Source organism: Onychostoma macrolepis, chromosome 04 (genome assembly GCF_012432095.1).
Source record: "Onychostoma macrolepis isolate SWU-2019 chromosome 04, ASM1243209v1, whole genome shotgun sequence".
NCBI classification, from domain to species: domain Eukaryota; kingdom Metazoa; phylum Chordata; class Actinopteri; order Cypriniformes; family Cyprinidae; genus Onychostoma; species Onychostoma macrolepis.
Window position 1 is genome coordinate 3,225,607 of NC_081158.1, and position 18,804 is coordinate 3,244,410.

The following is an 18,804-nucleotide window of genomic DNA, read 5'->3' on the forward strand; positions in this document are numbered from 1 at the left end:
CTGCCCCACAGTCAAAGCGGCATTAAGTCACGAAAGTGCGGACTCAGACGAAGACCGCGAGGGTTTAGGGTGCCATTTGGGGCAGGGCCAACATCATCGCTGAACATTTACTTTCACTTTCATTTATGACGAGAGCAGCACGTCATGGGTTGCCAGATCCAGGTAAAATGATCCTTAACCGCAGATGTCTCTGCTCCTGTGATTGGTCAACACCGACCATGACATTTGATTGACTGCTTTCATCACTAATTAATTAATGTAAAATACTATAAATCCGTTTTTGACCATTATTTATTCATATCACACATTTAAGCTGATCTTTTAAAAACATCGCGTACACGTATCCGTCCTCACGGTGTCAGACATCAAATGATTTTCATAAAAGATTGCTGTCTGCCTATCTGAGAATTATGAGCATATATTATAACCTTTTTTGCAGTTTCCTTTTGGAAACACTACAGTACAACGTTTGAACCTGGAAACATTGATGTATGACGTCAGACTCGACAAGCGGGAATCTGAACCGCATTTTCCCAGAACCAGTGATGTCAGAGGAAAAAGAGGTACAACACCTACATCTGCAGTGACAAAAAGTAAATCGTGCATAGCAACAGTGTATAATCCGTGGAGTTTAAAATTGGTATGAAAAATATTTTGGTGTCATCACTTAATATTATCTCATCAGATCTATAAAAATAAACAGTATTAAATGCTGATGATGATCATTATTAATAATTTCTGATTTTGCTGTGTTTGCAAATCATAAGGAGTTTATGCAGATTCTGCAAACCAGCCACAGCAGAATAATGCCACAGTGGAGCAGAGCATGGCAAGGTTTCTCATATTAAATGTAATAGACTTTGACTGCATTTTTGGGTAACACTTTAGAATACTGATCCTTTGTTAATGAATAACTACACAGGAACAAGTGACTAATGCACTATTAACATTGTAGTAACTACTATTACCTAATAAAAATGATGGAACAGTATTCTAAAGTGTTACCCATTTTTGTTCATTTTTTATCATTGTTTGAAAATTAAATGTGACCATGGACCACAAAACCAGTCTTAAGTGTCAATTTTTCAAAATTGAGATTTATTCATAATCTGAAAGCTGAACGAATAAGCTTTCCATTGATGTATGGTTTGTTATAATAGGACAATATTTGGCCAAGATGCAACTATTTGAAAATCTGGAATCTGAGGGTGCAAAAAAATCTAAATATTGAGAAAATCGCCTTTAAATTTGTCCAAATGAATTCTTAGCAATGCATTACTAATAAAAAATTACTTTTGATATATTTACAGTAGCAAATTTACAAAATATCTTCATGGAATATGATCTTTACTTAATATACTAATGATTTTTGCCATAAAAAAAAAAATCTATAATCCCATACAGTGTATTTTTGGCTATTGCTACAAATATATCCCAGCGACTGAAGACTGGTTTTGTGGTCCAGGGTCACAAATTTCTGTATGTATGGCTTAACATTGTTTGGGAAACATTTTGGGGAAAAAAAAATTGCCAGTGAAAAGGGGATAACATATTGACTTAAAAAGAAGGCTATGTACTGTGAAGTGTTTCCCAATACAGTTTTACCTTGTAAATAAATATATGGAGAAGACACCCAAAACCTCGGAAGAGTTAACCCTCTTGCAAGCAGGAATGGGTTGCAGAACCATCAGCATCGCAGAAGATGCTGAGCATTCATGGGTGAGTTGAGTTGATGTAGGAGGAAGTAGGTGTATATCACTCTTGACTGAAAAATTGAAACTAAAAAAACAACTATTAGGAATATACTTACACTGTCTTTTCTTTTAAAAATATTAATGATACACAGTTGTCCAAGAAACTTGAGGAGGCATATTGCAAATTGGCTGAGCTGAAAGGAGCATGGGTGTTGTACAAGGCTGTTGGTAAGACTGATGCTTTCTACCTTTATGTACTGGCTTATGTTTGTTGTGTAATGGTAAATATGATTGACTTTAAGATTGTACAGATATTAAATATTTTTCCTTGTAGGTGGTTCTGGACAAAGAAATTTGTGCATTGTGCCCCCTGAGTCAGAAGGGTACACAGGTGCTTACCTCAACTCGATTGCTCGTGGAAAGTCAACCTTGTACATTGTACCAGTGCAAGGAACACTCGATACTTCCCCTCTTCCCTACTCAGCCAAGGAGTTTGCCAAAATGCCAAAAGCCACATGTCAAACATGTGGAGATAACATGCCAGTGCAGTTATTAGCAGCACATGCGGCATCTTGTGAAACCATGACACTGTCAACTGACTTGGATGAACAGGCAAGGAAAAATTTACTTTGGAGTCTACATGAATACATTATAATTCTTTTGTCCTATGGCTAATGTTTGTGTGTGTGTGTGTGTGTTTGTTTTCTTGCAGTCTGAAGATTTTCAAAGGTCTCCAGATAATGTCGACCCATCAACCAGTACTTCCGTGGATGTTACAAACTCTCCAGATCACACTCTACCTGTTGGCACTTCTGTGACAGTAAGTCTATTTAGAATTCCAGACTTCTAAGTCAGACTTAAGTTCCACTTTAAATCCTATTTACTATTATTCATACTTTATACCTTTTATACACATACTTCAATATTATTTATCTTGCATTTAAAGGACTCCTCAGATTTAGATCGTCCTTCTATATACGTTCCTGATGTCAAAGTAAGAGCAAAACAGTCCACATCTCTTTGAATGAGCCTTATTGATTTTGGTGACCTTGTGAACTTTACTTTAGCACTAACCTCAGGCAAAGGTTTAGTTTTATATAATATTAAATACAGTTTTAATGTATTTATTAATACTGGGTTACATTCTAGACAGCCTGTCCCATCTGGGAGCAGTTCTACCCCAGTGACTTTGTGGAGATCCATGCAAGCTTTTGTGGTGAAAGGTATTTCTTAGTTTTCCAATGCATTATAATTTTCAGAAGCAAACTTTTGTATTATACAGTCGTTTTGTTGTTATGCTGTTGAAGGTGAAACATGCTTCAGTCATATTGAAAGATGAGATGCTTTTAGTATGACTGAAGCATATTCCATGTATTCAAACAGAGCCAATGATATAAACGAAACCAATGTACTGAATAATATTGAAAAACGATTTAACTTGAGTTAAAAAGTGTAGCCAATACTTTTACTTTTACCAGAGTAATTTTAAACATGAGTATTTGTACTTCTACTTGAGTGATTTCAGTTGATTATATTGTGCAATCTATGAATTGATTGTGGTCAGTTTTCTGTGCTCATGATTGGTAACACTTTGCATGGTTAAAGTACAGGTGTAATGTTCAGAATGTCTTGGTTTAGTATTTGTAGAAAGTAGCACTGAATAAATGTTGATTCATGAATGAATGCATTGTGTTTTTGTCTATTTTCTATTAGAATTTAATGGTTTTGAATTGGTTTGCACTGCATGTATGTAATGCATGTATTTACTATAAATCCCCTATACTTAGATTACTATTAGATTTTATAAGGTTTCTTTTTTGCACCAAAGATGAGTTTATTAGTTCTGTATGTATTTCAAGGTAATGGTCAGAACACATCCTCAGGACCCGGAATAAAGGTGAGGTGTAAATATTAAAAATAAAAATGAACATGGTATTTTAGTCGTTAGGACATACTTGGTATGTCGCTGCGACCAATATGATCCGGTCCAGTTACGTCGTCACGACGTAACTGTGTTAGCTGGGTAGGTGTCAGTAGTGTTACACTCTTACCACGCTTCACTTCACCATCACTAGCAGCGGAAACATTATCACAATATGACAGATAAATAAAGATATATGAATTTACACTCATGCACCACTCGTAGAAGATCAAACTGAAAGTAAACTGAACCCGCTCTGGCGGAAGTGACGTCTCCAAAGTGCATTTACATAAACCATATTCATCTTAAAGACGATTACTAAATGTTTATTTAATATGAGACAGGAAAATGTACTAAAAGAATTACAGATGAGTACATCACAACATGAACAGACATCTGAGTTAGAGATGTAACGTTATGTGTGCTGTTATGCAGAATTCACTGTTGTCAACACTGCTGTAGATGAATGTAAGTAATGTAAATAAACAATTCTACATGGACTAACTAAACATAAGTTATACATTAGTTCATTAGTATTGTTGATAAACTGAGGAGCATTTGTGTTGGATAAAAAGTGAGTTAACACATCAGCAGCTATCTCAACATGTAAATGTAGTATTGAGCAGATAAATCACAGAGGTGACTGAATCTTGCCTGGATGTTACAGGGACAGATGAGACACGCGTGTGTTTATCCGGTGAAGAGTGACTGATGAAGGAATGCTGTTATCAAAGGCTTTGCGTAAGTACACTACAGAAATGAATAAAACATTTTAAATCTTAAGTTGTAGTTTATTTTAATTATTGTCATTTCAAACAGAGTTATTACAGCACTTTTCTGATTCTTGATTGCTGTACATTTGATGCAGAGCTTTTGTGGTGGAGCAGGTGACAGCGGCATTTGTGGAAACAAAAAGGAAAACCTGAAACAAAAATATAAAGTAAGAAATAATTTTGTTACCTCTAAGATAGAAATCAAATGACACCGTGCTGTTAAAATGACTGCTTGTGTATTATATTTGTGCATCTTTGCAGGATCTGAAATGTCTGCAGACTGCTGTGAGCAGTGAGGATGGAGAAGTCCACAGCAGCAGAAATGGTCCAGTGTCATGAGACGCTCCATCACTGCACCTGACCTTACTGCCTCATCAGGACCAGATGCTGCTGTGGTCACTCTCTTCATCCTGAGCCCAGAGCCAGCGAGAGCATCTAGAGAAAGACTAAAAGATATGGAGGATGTGATTTTGTTTAAGTTTTGTTTAAGGGGAAAGAAATAAACTTGAAGAAATAAGCAGCTTTATTGAGCGTTTGTGCCCAAGGCACAAAAAAGCATTTACATTTTAATTTATTCATTTTTTTTACATTCATTTTTTTTTTTACATTTACAGTTATGCATTTGGCAGACACTTTTATCTGAAGTTACTTACAGTGCTCTTATTACAGGGAACCCAATCCCCCCGCAGCAGCTCGGAGTAAAGACACCGGTGGTGATGACTGCGGAGATAGAACCAGCAACCTTCAGCTTACCAGTTCACTACACCACAGAAGTAATGAAGCTATATCAAAAATTAGCATGTAATTGTAAACATATGAAATTAAACTTGGCAAGAAATGGAATGCTGACAACATGAGATGTAAAATGTTTTACAGGTAGTTGTTCTCATAGAGAGCAGGCACACAAATGTTTGGAGCAGACACAGTGGCAGCCAAATTGTCCCGCACGCATTCTCCTGCTCTTGTTCTAGATTCAATTCAATTTTCAATTCAAGTTTATTTGTATAGCGCTTTTTACGATACAATCGTTGCAAAGCAGCTTTACAGGAAATTAAGTTTCTACTATACACATACACATATATACATATATATACACATACATACATACATACACACATACACATATATATACATATATACACATATACATATATATATATATATATATATATATATATATATATACATACACATACACATGCATGCATACACACATGCACACATATATACACATACACATGTGAAGAAGAAACCCAATATATTTAAGTTATGACAGACTTAACTTGGTAATTGTGTATGTTGTCTGAGGGTTGGCATCCTCCGTGGTCCTCTGAGGTGTTGCCATCATCTCTTCTCAGGTGTTTGGTCATCCCGGATCTTTTTAAGGGTTGGATCCAGACTGATGCTTCAGTAATTCCTAGAGAAACTCCTAGGCAGAATCAGAGAAACAGATAGAGACGTAATTAGTGTAGCTGCTGTTCTATTCAAGCAAAAATGATTTGTTCAACCCAATCTAAGGAATTATAATGTACATTTGATTAGATATAAATGCAGTACAAGATTTTTATGTGAATGCTTGGCTAAAGAGATGTGTCTTTAATCTAGATTTAAACAGAGAGAGTGTGTCTGAACCCCGAACGTTATCAGGAAGGCTATTCCAGAGTTTGGGTGCCAAATGTGAAAAAGCTCTACCTCCTTTAGTGGATTTTGCTATCCTAGGTACTACCAAAAGTCCAGAATTTTGCGACCTTAGGGAGCGGGTTGGATTGTAGCGTGGTAGAAGACTAGTTAGGTATGCAGGAGATAAACCATTTAGTGCCTTATAGGCAAGTAATAGTATTTTGTAATTGATCCGGAACTTAATAGGGAGCCAGTGCAGAGAGCGTAAAATTGGGGTAATATGATCATATTTTCTTGACCTGGTAAGGACTCTAGCCGCTGCATTTTGGACTATCTGTAGCTTGTTTATTGAAGATGCCGGACAACCACCTAACAGTGCATTACAATAGTCCAGTCTAGAGGTCATGAATGCATGAACTAGCTTTTCTGCATCTGAAACAGGTAGCATGTTTCGAAGCTTGGCAATGTTTCTAAGATGGAAGAATGCTGTTTTTGTAACATGGGAAATATGATTTTCAAAGGACAAGTTGCTGTCTAATATAACACCCAGATTTTTGACTGTAGAGGAAGTAACAGTACATCCGTCTAGTTGCAAATTGTAATCCAAGAGATTCTGAGTATTGTTTTTTGGTCCAATAAGTAATATCTCGGTCTTATCCGAATTTAATAGGAGGAAATTATTGGTCATCCAATCTTTTACATTTTTAACACAATCTATTAGCTTCGATAGTTCAGAAGTTTCATCTGGTCTTGTTCAGATATATAGTTGAGTATCATCAGCATAACAATGAAAACTAATCCCGTATTTTCTAATAATATCACCAAGGGGCAACATGTATATTGAAAATAGCAGAGGACCTAGGACAGATCCTTGTGGTACTCCATACTTTACTGGTGATAGTTGAGATGGCTCCCCGTTTAAAAAAACAAAGTGGTAGCGATCGGATAGGTAGGATCTAAACCATCTTAAAGCCTGCCCTTGAATACCCGTATAGTTTTGTAATCGATCTATGAGTATGTCATGATCTATAGTGTCGAATGCCGCACTAAGATCAAGTAAAACTAGCAATGAGGTGCAGCCTTGGTCTGACGCAAGAAGCAAGTAATTTGTAATCTTAACAAGTGCAGTTTCTGTGCTATGGTGAGGCCTGAAACCTGACTGAAATTCTTCATAGAGATCATTTTTTTGCAAGAAGCAGCACAATTGAGCAGACACAACTTTTTCTAAAATTTTAGACATAAACGGCAGATTGGAAATGGGTCTGTAATTTGCCAGTTCACTAGAATCTAGTTGTGGTTTCTTAATAAGAGGCTTAATAACCGCCAGCTTGAATGGTTTTGGGACGTGACCTGAAGATAACGATGAGTTAATAATATTGAGAAGCGGTTCTTCTGCTACAGGTAACAACTCTTTCAGTAGTTTAGTGGGTACAGGATCTAATAAACATGTTGTTGGTTTAGATGCAGTGATAAGTTTATTTAGTTCTTCCTGTCCTATAGTTGTAAAGCACTGAAGTTTTTCTTTGGGAGCTGTGAATGAAACTGAAGTACTAGACGGTGTAGAACCTACATTTGTTATTGTATTTCTAATGTTATCTATTTTATCAGTGAAGAAATTCATAAAGTCATTACTATTCAACTGTGAGGGAATATTTAGATCGGGTGGCGTCTGTTTATTTTTTAGTCTAGCCACTGTGCTAAATAAAAACCTTGGATTGTTTTGGTTATTATCTATGAGTTTGTGGATATGCTCGGTCCTGGCAGCTTTTAGAGCCTGTCTATAGCTGGACATACTATTTTTCCACGCTATTCTAAAAACTTCCAAGTTAGTTTTTCTCCATTTGCGCTCAAGATTACGAGTTTCTTTCTTGAGAGAATGGGTATAACTGTTGTACCATGGCGCAGTACGTTTTTCTCTAACCTTTTTCATATTGAGGGGGGCAACAGCTTCTAATGTATTAGAGAAGATAGTGCCCATGTTGCTAGTCATTTCGTCTAGTTCACGTGTATTTATGGGTACACAGAGCAGTTGAGTTAAATCAGGCAGGTTATTTGTGAATCTGTCTTTGGTGGCTGGAACAATAGTTCTGCCCAGACGATAACGCGGAGCCATATAGTTAATATCGGTAATATGCAGCATGCACGATACAAGGAAATGATCAGTAATATCATCACTTTGAGGTACGATATCTATATCAGTAAGATCAATTCCATGCGATATAATTAAATCTAGCGTATGATTGAAACGATGAGTGGGCCCGGTGACGTTTTGCTTGACTCCAAAAGAGTTTATTAGGTCAGTAAACGCAAGTCCTAACGCATCATTTGTATTATCAACTTGAATGTTGAAATCTCCGACAGTTAATGCTTTATCAACATTAACCAATAGATCTGAGAGGAAATCTGCAAATTCTTTTAGGAATTCTGTATATGGCCCTGGCGGTCTATACACAGTAGCCAGAGCAAGAGATAGGAGAGATTTATTTTGCATATCTGACAGTGTAACATTAAGTAGAAGTATTTCGAATTAGTTAAACCTGTATCCTGTTTTCTGAGTAACATTGAGAATATCACTATATATTGTAGCGACACCGCCGCCTCGACCAGTCTGACGGGGCTCATGTTTATAACAGTAGCTTGGTGGAGTAGACTCATTTAGACCAAAATATTCATTTGGTTTAAGCCAGGTTTCAGTCAAACAAAGTACATCAAAACTATTATCTGTGATCATTTCATTTACAATAACTGCTTTGGGTGCGAGTGATCTAATGTTTAGGAGCCCAAGCTTTAGAAATTGTTTTTGTTCATTTATTTTGCATTTTTCAGGTTTAATCACGATCAGATTTTTTCTAGATCCTACATTAAATTTATATGTTGACCTCACTATTCGGGGAACAGATACAGTCTGTATAGATTGGACAACGCAAGTACTTCTGTCATTTAGGAGGGTAGAGCAAAAGCCATTATAGCAGTTATTTGAGAATTGGCTTACTAGTCAGATGGAGCGTAGCGTACTGGAGATGTTGTCCGACAGGAGTTCCGCTCCGACTCTGCTGGGGTGCAGGCCATCAGCACGGAAAAGCCTAGAACACTCCCAGAAAAGATTCCAATTATTAACAAAGAGCAGTTTCTGTTCTTTGCACCATGACAATAACCATTCGTTTAAAGCAAAAAGTCTACTGAACCTTTCGTGTCCTCGTCGATATGTGGGAAGCGGTCCTGACACGATGATCGTCGTCGCGGGCGATGTGCTGCGTACCGTCTCGATCAGGCTCCTGAAGTCCCTCTTCAGTGTCTCCGTCTGCCGCAGCTTGGTGTCGTTAACCCCCGCGTGCAGCACGACAGCGCCGATGCTCTCGTCGCCCTTCAGGATCATGGGTATCTGCGCAGAAACATCGAGAACACGAGCACCAGGGAAACAGTGATTGTGCACTTTACCTTCAGCTAACGTAGCACGGACGTGCCGGACGATGGAGTCTCCGACGATCACAGCATTGCGTTCCGTCTCGCGGAGGGGAGCGAAGTGGTTCCGAGTGGAGATCTCGAAGACCGGAGGCGGCGAGGTCATCACCCGGGGCCTGGCTCGCGTCTTCCGCGGCAGGTGCACCCAGGGTCCGTGGTGTCCCGGCGCCGGAGTGAAGGACACCTGGGAAGATCGTGTCCTGGGTGCACAGGGCCTGTACAGAGAAACACACGGAGTAGAGGTGGTGGGAGTGTTAGCAGCGTGCTGTATACTTACCCCGGACTTGTGAGCGTCAGCCCGGGATGTTTCCAGCGCGGCTCTCCGCTCTCTCAGCTGGGCCTGCTTCTCCACCAGGTCGCGGATCTGCTTCTCCACAGCCTCCAGCTCCAGCTCCAGCTGCACCGAATGCAGCTCGAACGTGTCCTCACCTGCACTCAGAGGTAGACACAATTCCGCCATTTAAGCAAGTAACAGTGAAACAATGGTAATGTGTGTAATAGAGTATTAGCAACGTAAGCGAGATTAGCAGCAACCACGCTGGCGATGCTAACTGGCTATAAGCTAATAGCAGACTCGGGAAATCAAAATAAAACTAGTGATAACAAGGCGCTCTGATTGCTTTTGTTGTACAATGCTATAGGGGATATAATCACACGTTATAGAAACGAAAATGATAGTGTATAAAACTGATCTTAAGATAGAAAATAGACGATAAGGAATTAACTCGATGGAGCTCAAGCTCAAAACACGCAGTAGCAACAGTCTCAGCAAAGCGCATGCGCATATAGATTGTGTGGTACGAGGAGCCTCACCCTCTCTGTGCACTCAAACAATGATAGACTCGATGCCCCTTTCTCATCCATGATCAGATTCAGTGTGACTGCAGCAGTGAGGGACGTGATGGACGGCAGAGACAGGTGAAGGTGGACGCGGTGGTCAGCTGCTTCATCAGAATAAAGCTGCAGAACTGACACAGCTGTGTTGAGATGCTGTAGATGTGGGTTCACTGTCTGTAAATACATGATTGTTAGAACAATATGTTTGAATAAAGCTTTGTTTCATGTGTTGTTGATTTGTTTATTTATTGTCATGGTTACTTTTATTTACATTTTACTCATTCATGTTTCCTGTTGTCAGTAAATAAAATATAATTGTTTCATTAACTTGTGCATTACCGTATTGACCCGAATATAAGACGATGTTTTTCTCTTGGAAATACATCTGAAAAAACGCGGTCGTCTGATATTCAGGGTCTAGACTTTGACATGTCAGTAATACACCCACAACAATAGATGGCGCCAAAAACGCATAAAATGAGTGTGCCATGAAATATGTAATGTAATGTGCGTTGTAAAGATCGTGAATGAAAAGAAGAAGAAAAAGAAAAGCTTACAGGGACATGAGTCGTCACTGTCATGTTAGCCTGATGGGACCAAACTTCCTCTGTAAGTGATTTTAAAATATAAGACAGTACCCAGATTTGAAGACTACAATAAGATTTCACTTCTACTGTTAATAAAATTTTTGTAGGCTACTATGAGATGGATAGCCTAAATGTTATATAATTCAGATGGGCTACCTGTTATTTCAATGGTATATCAAAAAGTTTATATTTTTCAATGTCATTGTTGGTACATTTTACCAGTATTTACCATACTTTCAAAACAAAAATTAAAATAGGAAAAATATGCAATTTGAAAATAATTTAAGAAAAAATGTGTTTTACAGAGAAAAACAAAAAAACAAAACAAGATTTGGTTTTCAAAAAGCCTTTTCCCAAAAGGTACATCTGGAAAAAGGGGGGTCGTCTTATAATCAGGGTCGTCTTATATTCGGGACAATACGGTAATTCATTACTTGACTGAAAACTGAGATGTATTCACCTTGGCTGCATTTGTCTAGTAGTGTGTAGTCATCAGTGTTGGGCACTAACTAGTTGTGTAACTAATTACTAATAAGATTTCAGTAATAATATTACAGTTACTTTCCATAAAACAGCTTAGTTACTTTTGATGCCTCAACTATTTAACTCAACGATTTAAAATCCAACAATCAAATACAAACCCGATTCCAAAAAAGTTGGGACACTGTACAAATTGTGAATAAAAAAGGAATGCAATAATTTACAAATCTCATGAACTTATATTTTATTCACAATAGAATATAGATAACATATCAAATGTTGAAAGTGAGACATTTTGAAATGTCATATTGGCTAATTTTGGATTTCATGAGAGCTACACATTCCAAAAAAGTTGGGACAGGTAGCAATAAGAGGCCAGAAAAGTTAAATGTACATATAAGGAACAGCTGGAGGACCAATTTGCAACTTATTAGGTCAATTGGCAACATGATTGGGTATAAAAAGAACCTCTCAGAGTGGCAGTGTCTCTCAGAAGTCAAGATGGGAAGAGGATCACCAATTCCCCCAATGCTGCGGCGAAAAATAGTGGAGCAATATCAGAAAGGAGTTTCTCAGAGAAAAATTGCAAAGAGTTGAAGTTATCATCTACAGTGCATAATATCATCCAAAGATTCAGAGAATCTGGAACAATCTCTGTGCGTAAGGGTCAAGGCCGGAAAACCATACTGGATGCCCGTGATCTTCGGGCCCTTAGACGGCACTGCATCACATACAGGAATGCTACTGTAATGGTAATCACAACATGGGCTCAGGAATACTTCCAGAAAACATTGTCGGTGAACACAATCCACCGTGCCATTCGCTATTGCTGGCTAAAGCTCTATAGGTCAAAAAAGAAGCCATATCTAAACATGATCCAGAAGCGCAGGCGTTTTCTCTGGGCCAAGGCTCATTTAAAATGGATTGTGGCAAAGTGGAAAACTGTTCTGTGGTCAGACGAATCAAAATTTGAAGTTCTTTTTGGAAAACTGGGACGCCATGTCATCCGGACTAAAGAGGACAAGGACAACCCAAGTTGTTATCAGCGCTCCGTTCAGAAGCCTGCATCTCTGATGGTATGGGGTTGCATGAGTGCGTGTGGCATGGGCAGCTTACACATCTGGAAAGGCACCATCAATGCTGAAAGGTATATCCAAGTTCTAGAACAACATATGCTCCCATCCAGACGTCGTCTCTTTCAGGGAAGACCTTGCATTTTCCAACATGACAATGCCAGACCACATACTGCATCAATTACAACATCATGGCTGCGTAGAAGGATCCGGGTACTGAAATGGCCAGCCTGCAGTCCAGATCTTTCACCCATAGAAAACATTTGGCGCATCATAAAGAGGAAGATGCGACAAAGAAGACCTAAGACAGTTGAGCAACTAGAAGCCTGTATTAGACAAGAATGGGACAACATTCCTATTCCTAAACTTGAGCAAAAAAAGAAACTGCTGCTGCTGCTGCTGAAAAAAGAACTGCTGCTGCTGCTGCTGAAAACTGGGCCGCTGGAAGATCTTTGCGGCTGGAAAACCTTTGCTGCTGGAAAGCCTACAGCCTTAACATCAGGTTGACCATCCAAGACTTCAACACTATCAACTTCTGACAAAGAAACTTGCAAAGCCTGCAGCTAAGGACTTCAAAGCCTTGCCAGTTGCACACGGCCAGGAAGCCACCAATCCAAAAGGAGTGACGTCATGCAACAACGACACCGCAGCCGCAAAATCAGCTCCGGGATTCCCTCAAGCACAGAGGGCCAGCTCAGCCTTCAAGTCAACTTAACGCAAGTAACCAAACAAAACCATCTCTATTTGCTGAGCTGATGTGAATTAATCTTTAAGAGTAAAGTCAAAGCCTCTGTTTGTGACTCCATCAGGTCTGAGAACCTTAAACTTTCTTCAAATCGCAACCCTCTTGCCCGAACGATCAAATGAGTTAGATTTGTTTGAAAGATAACACCAGAAATATGGTGGGAATTAAATTATTATACTTATATATATTATTACTTTAGAAAAAAGGGCCTGAAATTTTACACTGAAATGCCTTCCGTTTGCACTGAAAAGTTCACGCACATCCACATATGAAATCACTTGCATACACAACTAAATCATGCGTCTTTCTTATCAGAATTGTATACGTTTGTGAATTTTATTTTGTATGTTTGCGCGAGTGTTTTATGGGTGTGTATGCGTGCAGTGAGTTTATATGTATGTGCGAATGTTTATAGGTGTATATGCATGGATCAAGTTAATATGCGAGTATGTATAGGTGTGTCTGCATGCAGTGAGTTTATACAGTATCTCACAAAAGTGAGTACACCCCTCACATTTCAGCAATCATTTTAGTATATCTTTTCAAGGGACAGTTCTATAGACATAAAACTTGGATATATTTTAGAGTAGTCAATGTGCAACTTGTATAGCAGTAAAGATTTACTGTCCTCTGAAAATAGCTCAACATACAGCCATTATTGTCAAAAAAGCTGGCAACAAAAGTGAGTACACCCTACGTGAAAACAGCTATTCGCCATTTAACCATGCAAAGCCACATGTCCTATTCATCATGTTCATGTTTTTATCTGCTTGACAGGACCATACAAATTTGTGTATCTTGTTTTAGAGCAGTTAAAATGTGGTGCTTTGAGTACAATTCTCTCATACTGACCACTGGATGTTCAACATGGCACCTCATGGCAAAGAACTCTCTGAGGATTTGAGAATTAGAATTGTTGCTCTCCACAAAGATGGCCGAGGCTATAAAAAGTTCAGTAACACCGTGGAACTGAGTTACAGTACAGTGGCCAGGGTCATACAGAGGTTTTCCAAGACGGGTTTCACTCGGAACAGGCCTCGCAAGGGTCGATCAAAGAAGTTGAGACCTCGTGCTGTGCTTTAAGTGCGGAAACTGGCTTCAAAAACAGACGCATGAGTGCTGCCAGCATTGCTTTAGAGGTTGCAGAAGCAGAAGGTCAGCTTGTCAGTGCTCAGACCATACTCCGCACACTGCAACAAGTCAGTTTGCATGGCCGTCGTCTCAGAACAAAGCCTCTTCTGAAGCTGGCTCACAAAAAAGCCTGCAAACAGTTTGCTGAAGACAACCTGTCCAAGAGCATGGATTACTGGAACCATGTCCTGTGGTCTGATGAGTCTAAGGTAAACTTGTTTGGCTCAGATGGTGTCCAGCATGTGTGGTGACGCCCTGGTGAGGAGTACCAAGAAAATTGTGTCTTGCCTACAGTCAAGCATGGTGGTGGTAGCATTGTGGTCTGGGGCTGCATGAGTGCTGCTGGTTCTGGGGAGCTGCGGTTCATTGAGGGAAACATGGATTCCAACATGTACTGTGACATTCTGAAGCAGAAGATGATGCCCTCCCTTCAGAAACTGGGCCGAACGGCAGTTTTCCAACATAATAACGACCCCAAACATACCGCCAACATGACAACTGCCTTGCTGATTAAGCTGAAGGTGATGGAGTGGCCAAGTATGTCTCCAGACCTGAACCCTACTGAGCACATGTGGGGCATCTTCAAGCGGAAGGTGGAGAAGCACCATGTGTCTAACATCCTGCAGCTCCGTGATATCTTTGTGGAGGAGTGGAAGAGGATGCCAGCAACAACCTGTGCAGCTCTGGTGAATTCCAAGCCCAGGAGGATTAAAGAGATAGTTGGTGCCCCAGAACTGCTCTGTTTCCCACATTTTTCAGAATATCTTCCTTTGTGTTCAGCAGAACAAAGACATTCGTACAGGTTTGGAACTACTTGAGGGTGAGTAAATGATGACAGAATTTTCATTTTTGGGTGAACTATCCCTTTAAGGCAGTGCTAGATAACAATGGTGCCCCTACAAAATATTGACACTTGGGACACAGTTTTGACATGTTCACTTTGGGTGTACTCATTTTTGTTGCCAGTTATTTCTACAATAATGGCTATATGTTGAGTTATATTTAGAGGACAGTAAATTTGTACTTCTATACAAGCTGCACATTGACTACTCTAAAATATATCCAAGTTTCATTTGTGTAGTATTGTCCCTTGAGAAGATATACCAAAATTGTTGCTGAAATGTGAGGGGTGTACTCACTTTTGTGAGATACTGTATGTATGTGCGTGTGCTGTTGTGGGTGTATATGCATGGATCAAGTTTATATGTATAAGTGAATGTCTATAGGTATATGTATGCGTCAAGTTTATATGTAAACGCAAGTTATTCACAAGTGTATATGCATTCATTACTAACATAAGATGTATTGGTATGGATTTCATATTAGTGTGCGCATGTATTTCATATATATATATATATATATATATATATATAGAACATCCAATAGTATACATGTATATATGAGTAATTTATAGGTGTATGCACATGTTTTATGTATGTATTGATAAGCGAAGTTTGATTTAAATCCTATGTGGCGCCTCATAATTTGGCCCTTGCCACAGCAGTGACATCAAAGCATGTCATGTGGATTGGTAGGAGAAATCCAATCATGAATACATTTATTGATCCTTTTGTGAAAGAATGAGTTCACTTGCAACAGGCTGGTTTCAGATGGTCATGTGACACACAACTAGAGTTTTAAGAAGCCACACTTAAACCATCAAGTTTGGGAGAAATTGCACACCTGTAATGAGCTTTAAAGGGCTCTCAGTATTCTCTCTGTTGTCAGGCTATAATGTCATACTGTACATGGCTGTGCTTATGGTGTTTGTAATATGACATTCAGCATTCATCTTTGTCTACATTTGGCATGAAATGTTAAAGACTGGAGGCCACTCTGCACTCACTCTGCTTCTGTTTTTGAAAGCTACAACTGCGAATGGCCTGAGATGGTAAAGAGCTAGCAGGGTATAGCTTTACATATGTAACGGAGGCCAGCGAGTAGGTGCTGTGCAAGTAAACCTGCAACCATTTAGCCTCGTGGTTAGCGCATCCGCCTCCCATGCAGGAGAGTGAGGGTTTGAGACCTGCTTGGAAGCAGGCGAGTGGGAACCCATTACACATATTTGCAAAACCTTTCTACTAGAGAAGTTGTTGGTAGTCTATGGCAAATCTTTGATGAGTGTTGCCCCCTTTGAGGTCAAAGACACATTTGAGATGATGGGTGTTTCTCAAACGGAAGGCTGCATCCTACAAAGGTTGCATATCTCGGCTGCCACGTCATCAAACGTCGCTGAAGGCCATCTCAATCGGAAGGATCCTTGGAAGACAGCCTTCGTTTCGCGTCCTTCTTTCAGCTGAATTTGAAGGATGCATGGGATGTATCCTCCGTGACCTTCAATCACCCACAATCCTTTGTACCCATTCCATTTCATAAAAATAAACTGACGAAAAACGAGTCAGTACTGAGCTTATCTGAATTTATTATGAAATCTAAGACAAAAATAATGTTTTCGGACATGAAAGATAGATGTTATCGGGAGGTTACGTAGGTAACCGTGGTTCTACGACCAAGTGGAGGACCGCCAGAGCGGTATCCTAAATTGCCTAGTGGAGTCTTTCTCTGGTGCTCGTCTCTTTGCCGAGTGTAAATATCAAAGTCGTCACCCCCGTGACCATGACGCTCAAGCGGATAGCCTATAAAGGCACGTCATTACGTCATGCCCGTTCTCTGGCCATTCTCGTCTACCCGAGTGACCAGAAGTCTGGCGGTCCTCCACTTGGTCGTAGAACCACGGTTACCTACGTAACCTCCCGTTCTACTTCCCTTCATTCCAGACCGCCAGAGCGGTATCCTAAATTGCCTAGTGGAGGCCGCATATCAAAGCAGTCACGAGGGTTTCCCCACTTATCAAGTACAATTTGCAACAACATGGCAACAATAACAATTGTCTGCAGTTTATACCCCAATGTCACAGCGTAATATATGCAACAGACGCTTTGCCAATGCTGAATTTCTTTATTCAAATTAAGAATCCTTTGCAAGCATCACAGAACACACTGGAGGCATTGCAGCCACATTAAGACTGTAAAATCTGGCAAAAGTAGATGGGGTCTTCCATGTTGCTGCATCACAGATGTCAGATAGCTGCACACCACGTAGAGCTGCCCAGGAGGTGGCAACTGCACGCACCGAATGGCATCTCACAGAGGCTGGAACTTCATGACCTGCATTAGAATAAGCATGTCCAATTACCTCTGTCACCCAGTGGGATAGTCTATCCTTAGACACAGCTGTACCCTTTCGGTGATCACCATAACACACAAACAACTGATCAGTGGCCCTCCAGGCTGCAGTCACTTCCACATACTGCTGAAGAGCCCTGACTGGACACAGGACTGATCTGGGGTCGTCTGTAAAAGCAGATATAATTATTGGCTTGTTCATGTATTGTGGTGACAATACCTTTGGAAGGAATGCTGGGTTTGGCCACAGCGTAACCTGTTTACACTCAGGTCCCCATCGCAAACACTGTGCGCTGACTGACAGTGCATGCAACTCACTAATACGTCGTGCCGTAGCTATGGCCAACAAAAAAACTGACTTGAGGGAAAGCCACTTAATAGCTGCATTCGTTAATGGCTCAAATGGTGCGTAGGAGAGGCTGCTCAAAACCAAATTCAGATCCCATTGTGGAATCATTACTTTGCGACTGGGTCGCAGTCGACTAACACCTTTAAGAAACGTTTTAATTAAATTATGCCTACCTAAGGACATACCTTCCACCGGTCCTTTGTATGCAGACAATGCTGCCACATACACTTTAATTGTGGAGCAAGATAAACCATTCTCCAAGAGGCTCTGCAGAAAGTCCAAGAGGTTACTTAAAGTGCAATCCTGAGGGATGATTTCCTTTTTTTCACACCACTGAGAAAAAGCTCTCCATTTGTCTGCATACGCCCGACGTGTAGAAGGCGCCCGTGCATTCAGTAGTGTGTGCTCGACTGCTTGTGAGCATTCCAGTATGACTGGGTTGCCCCTAGGGGCCACACCCATAACTTCAGGGTGTGGGGCCTTTGATGCCACCACATCCCGTTTGCCTGAGATAACAAATCTGGTCTTATTGGCAGGGGGCATGGTTTGCCCCTCAGTAGAAGCAGCAGCAGGTGGAACCATGGCCTGTTCGGCCAGAATGGGGCTACTAGCAGAACGGGTTGCATCGTCTCTTGGATCCGTCGCAACGTCATCCATAGTAATGGTAGGGGTGGAAACGCATACAAGCGGAATTTTGGCCAGCTGTGTGCCAATGCATCCTGGCCCAGAGCCTCTGGCTCGTCCTTGACTGAAAACCACATCAGACAGTGAGTTGTCTGCCTGTCCGCAAATAAGTCCACCTCTGCCCTGCCATAGGTGACCCAAATTGACTGAATCACTTCCTTGTGAATCTGCCAGTCCCAGGGTGTGGGATTGGCCCGAGATAGAGAATCTGCTATTTGATTGTAACGACCAGGAAGATACATGGCTCTCAGGGAGAGGAGATG

General features: G+C 40.3%; 2 protein-coding genes across 17 annotated transcripts in view; one reads left to right on the forward strand and one right to left on the reverse strand.

Annotated features, from left to right (window-relative positions):
* Positions 1-27: 27 nt before the first annotated feature.
* Positions 28-4,781, forward strand: LOC131538402 (uncharacterized). 4 transcript variants are annotated; one of them, XM_058772272.1, is made up of 13 exons: positions 28-162; positions 440-640; positions 768-834; positions 1,585-1,719; positions 1,847-1,922; positions 2,029-2,306; positions 2,407-2,514; positions 2,641-2,688; positions 2,844-2,917; positions 3,554-3,591; positions 4,283-4,356; positions 4,484-4,555; positions 4,650-4,781. In XM_058772272.1, the coding sequence occupies exons 4-10, from the start codon at positions 1,621-1,623 to the stop codon at positions 3,555-3,557; spliced, it is 687 nt and encodes a 228-aa protein (XP_058628255.1). In that variant the 5' UTR covers positions 28-162; positions 440-640; positions 768-834; positions 1,585-1,620; the 3' UTR covers positions 3,558-3,591; positions 4,283-4,356; positions 4,484-4,555; positions 4,650-4,781. The 4 variants fall into 4 exon arrangements, with proteins under 4 accessions (XP_058628255.1, XP_058628253.1, XP_058628256.1 ...); XM_058772270.1 differs by lacking the exons at positions 3,554-3,591; positions 4,283-4,356; positions 4,484-4,555; positions 4,650-4,781 and having other exon boundaries at positions 2,844-3,506; XM_058772273.1 differs by lacking the exons at positions 3,554-3,591; positions 4,283-4,356; positions 4,484-4,555; positions 4,650-4,781 and having other exon boundaries at positions 2,179-2,306; positions 2,844-3,506.
* Positions 4,371-18,804, reverse strand: part of LOC131538367 (uncharacterized) — a 28,719-nt gene continuing 14,285 nt past the window's right edge. The window contains exons 2-7 of one of the 13 annotated variants that reach the window (XR_009270560.1): positions 10,284-10,481; positions 9,748-9,899; positions 9,001-9,685; positions 5,667-5,817; positions 5,042-5,355; positions 4,371-4,537 (exon numbers count right to left, since the gene is read on the reverse strand). The gene's annotated coding sequence lies outside the window, so the exon portion shown is untranslated. Of the gene's footprint in view, positions 4,835-5,041; positions 5,356-5,666; positions 5,818-9,000; positions 9,900-10,283; positions 10,482-18,804 lie in introns of all 13 variants that reach the window. The other 12 variants (XR_009270559.1, XR_009270557.1, XR_009270558.1 and 9 more) reach the window with 12 other exon arrangements.

Excerpts from the sequence above, each read along its gene's own strand:
- LOC131538402 (XM_058772270.1), top strand. The coding sequence starts at position 1,621 with ATGGAGAAGACACCCAAAACCTCGGAAGAGTTAACCCTCTTGCAAGCA. Across the intron at positions 1,720-1,846 it reads AAGATGCTGAGCATTCATGG|TTGTCCAAGAAACTTGAGGA; the intron begins GTGAGTTGAGTT and ends AATGATACACAG. Across the intron at positions 1,923-2,028 it reads GGTGTTGTACAAGGCTGTTG|GTGGTTCTGGACAAAGAAAT; the intron begins GTAAGACTGATG and ends TTTTCCTTGTAG.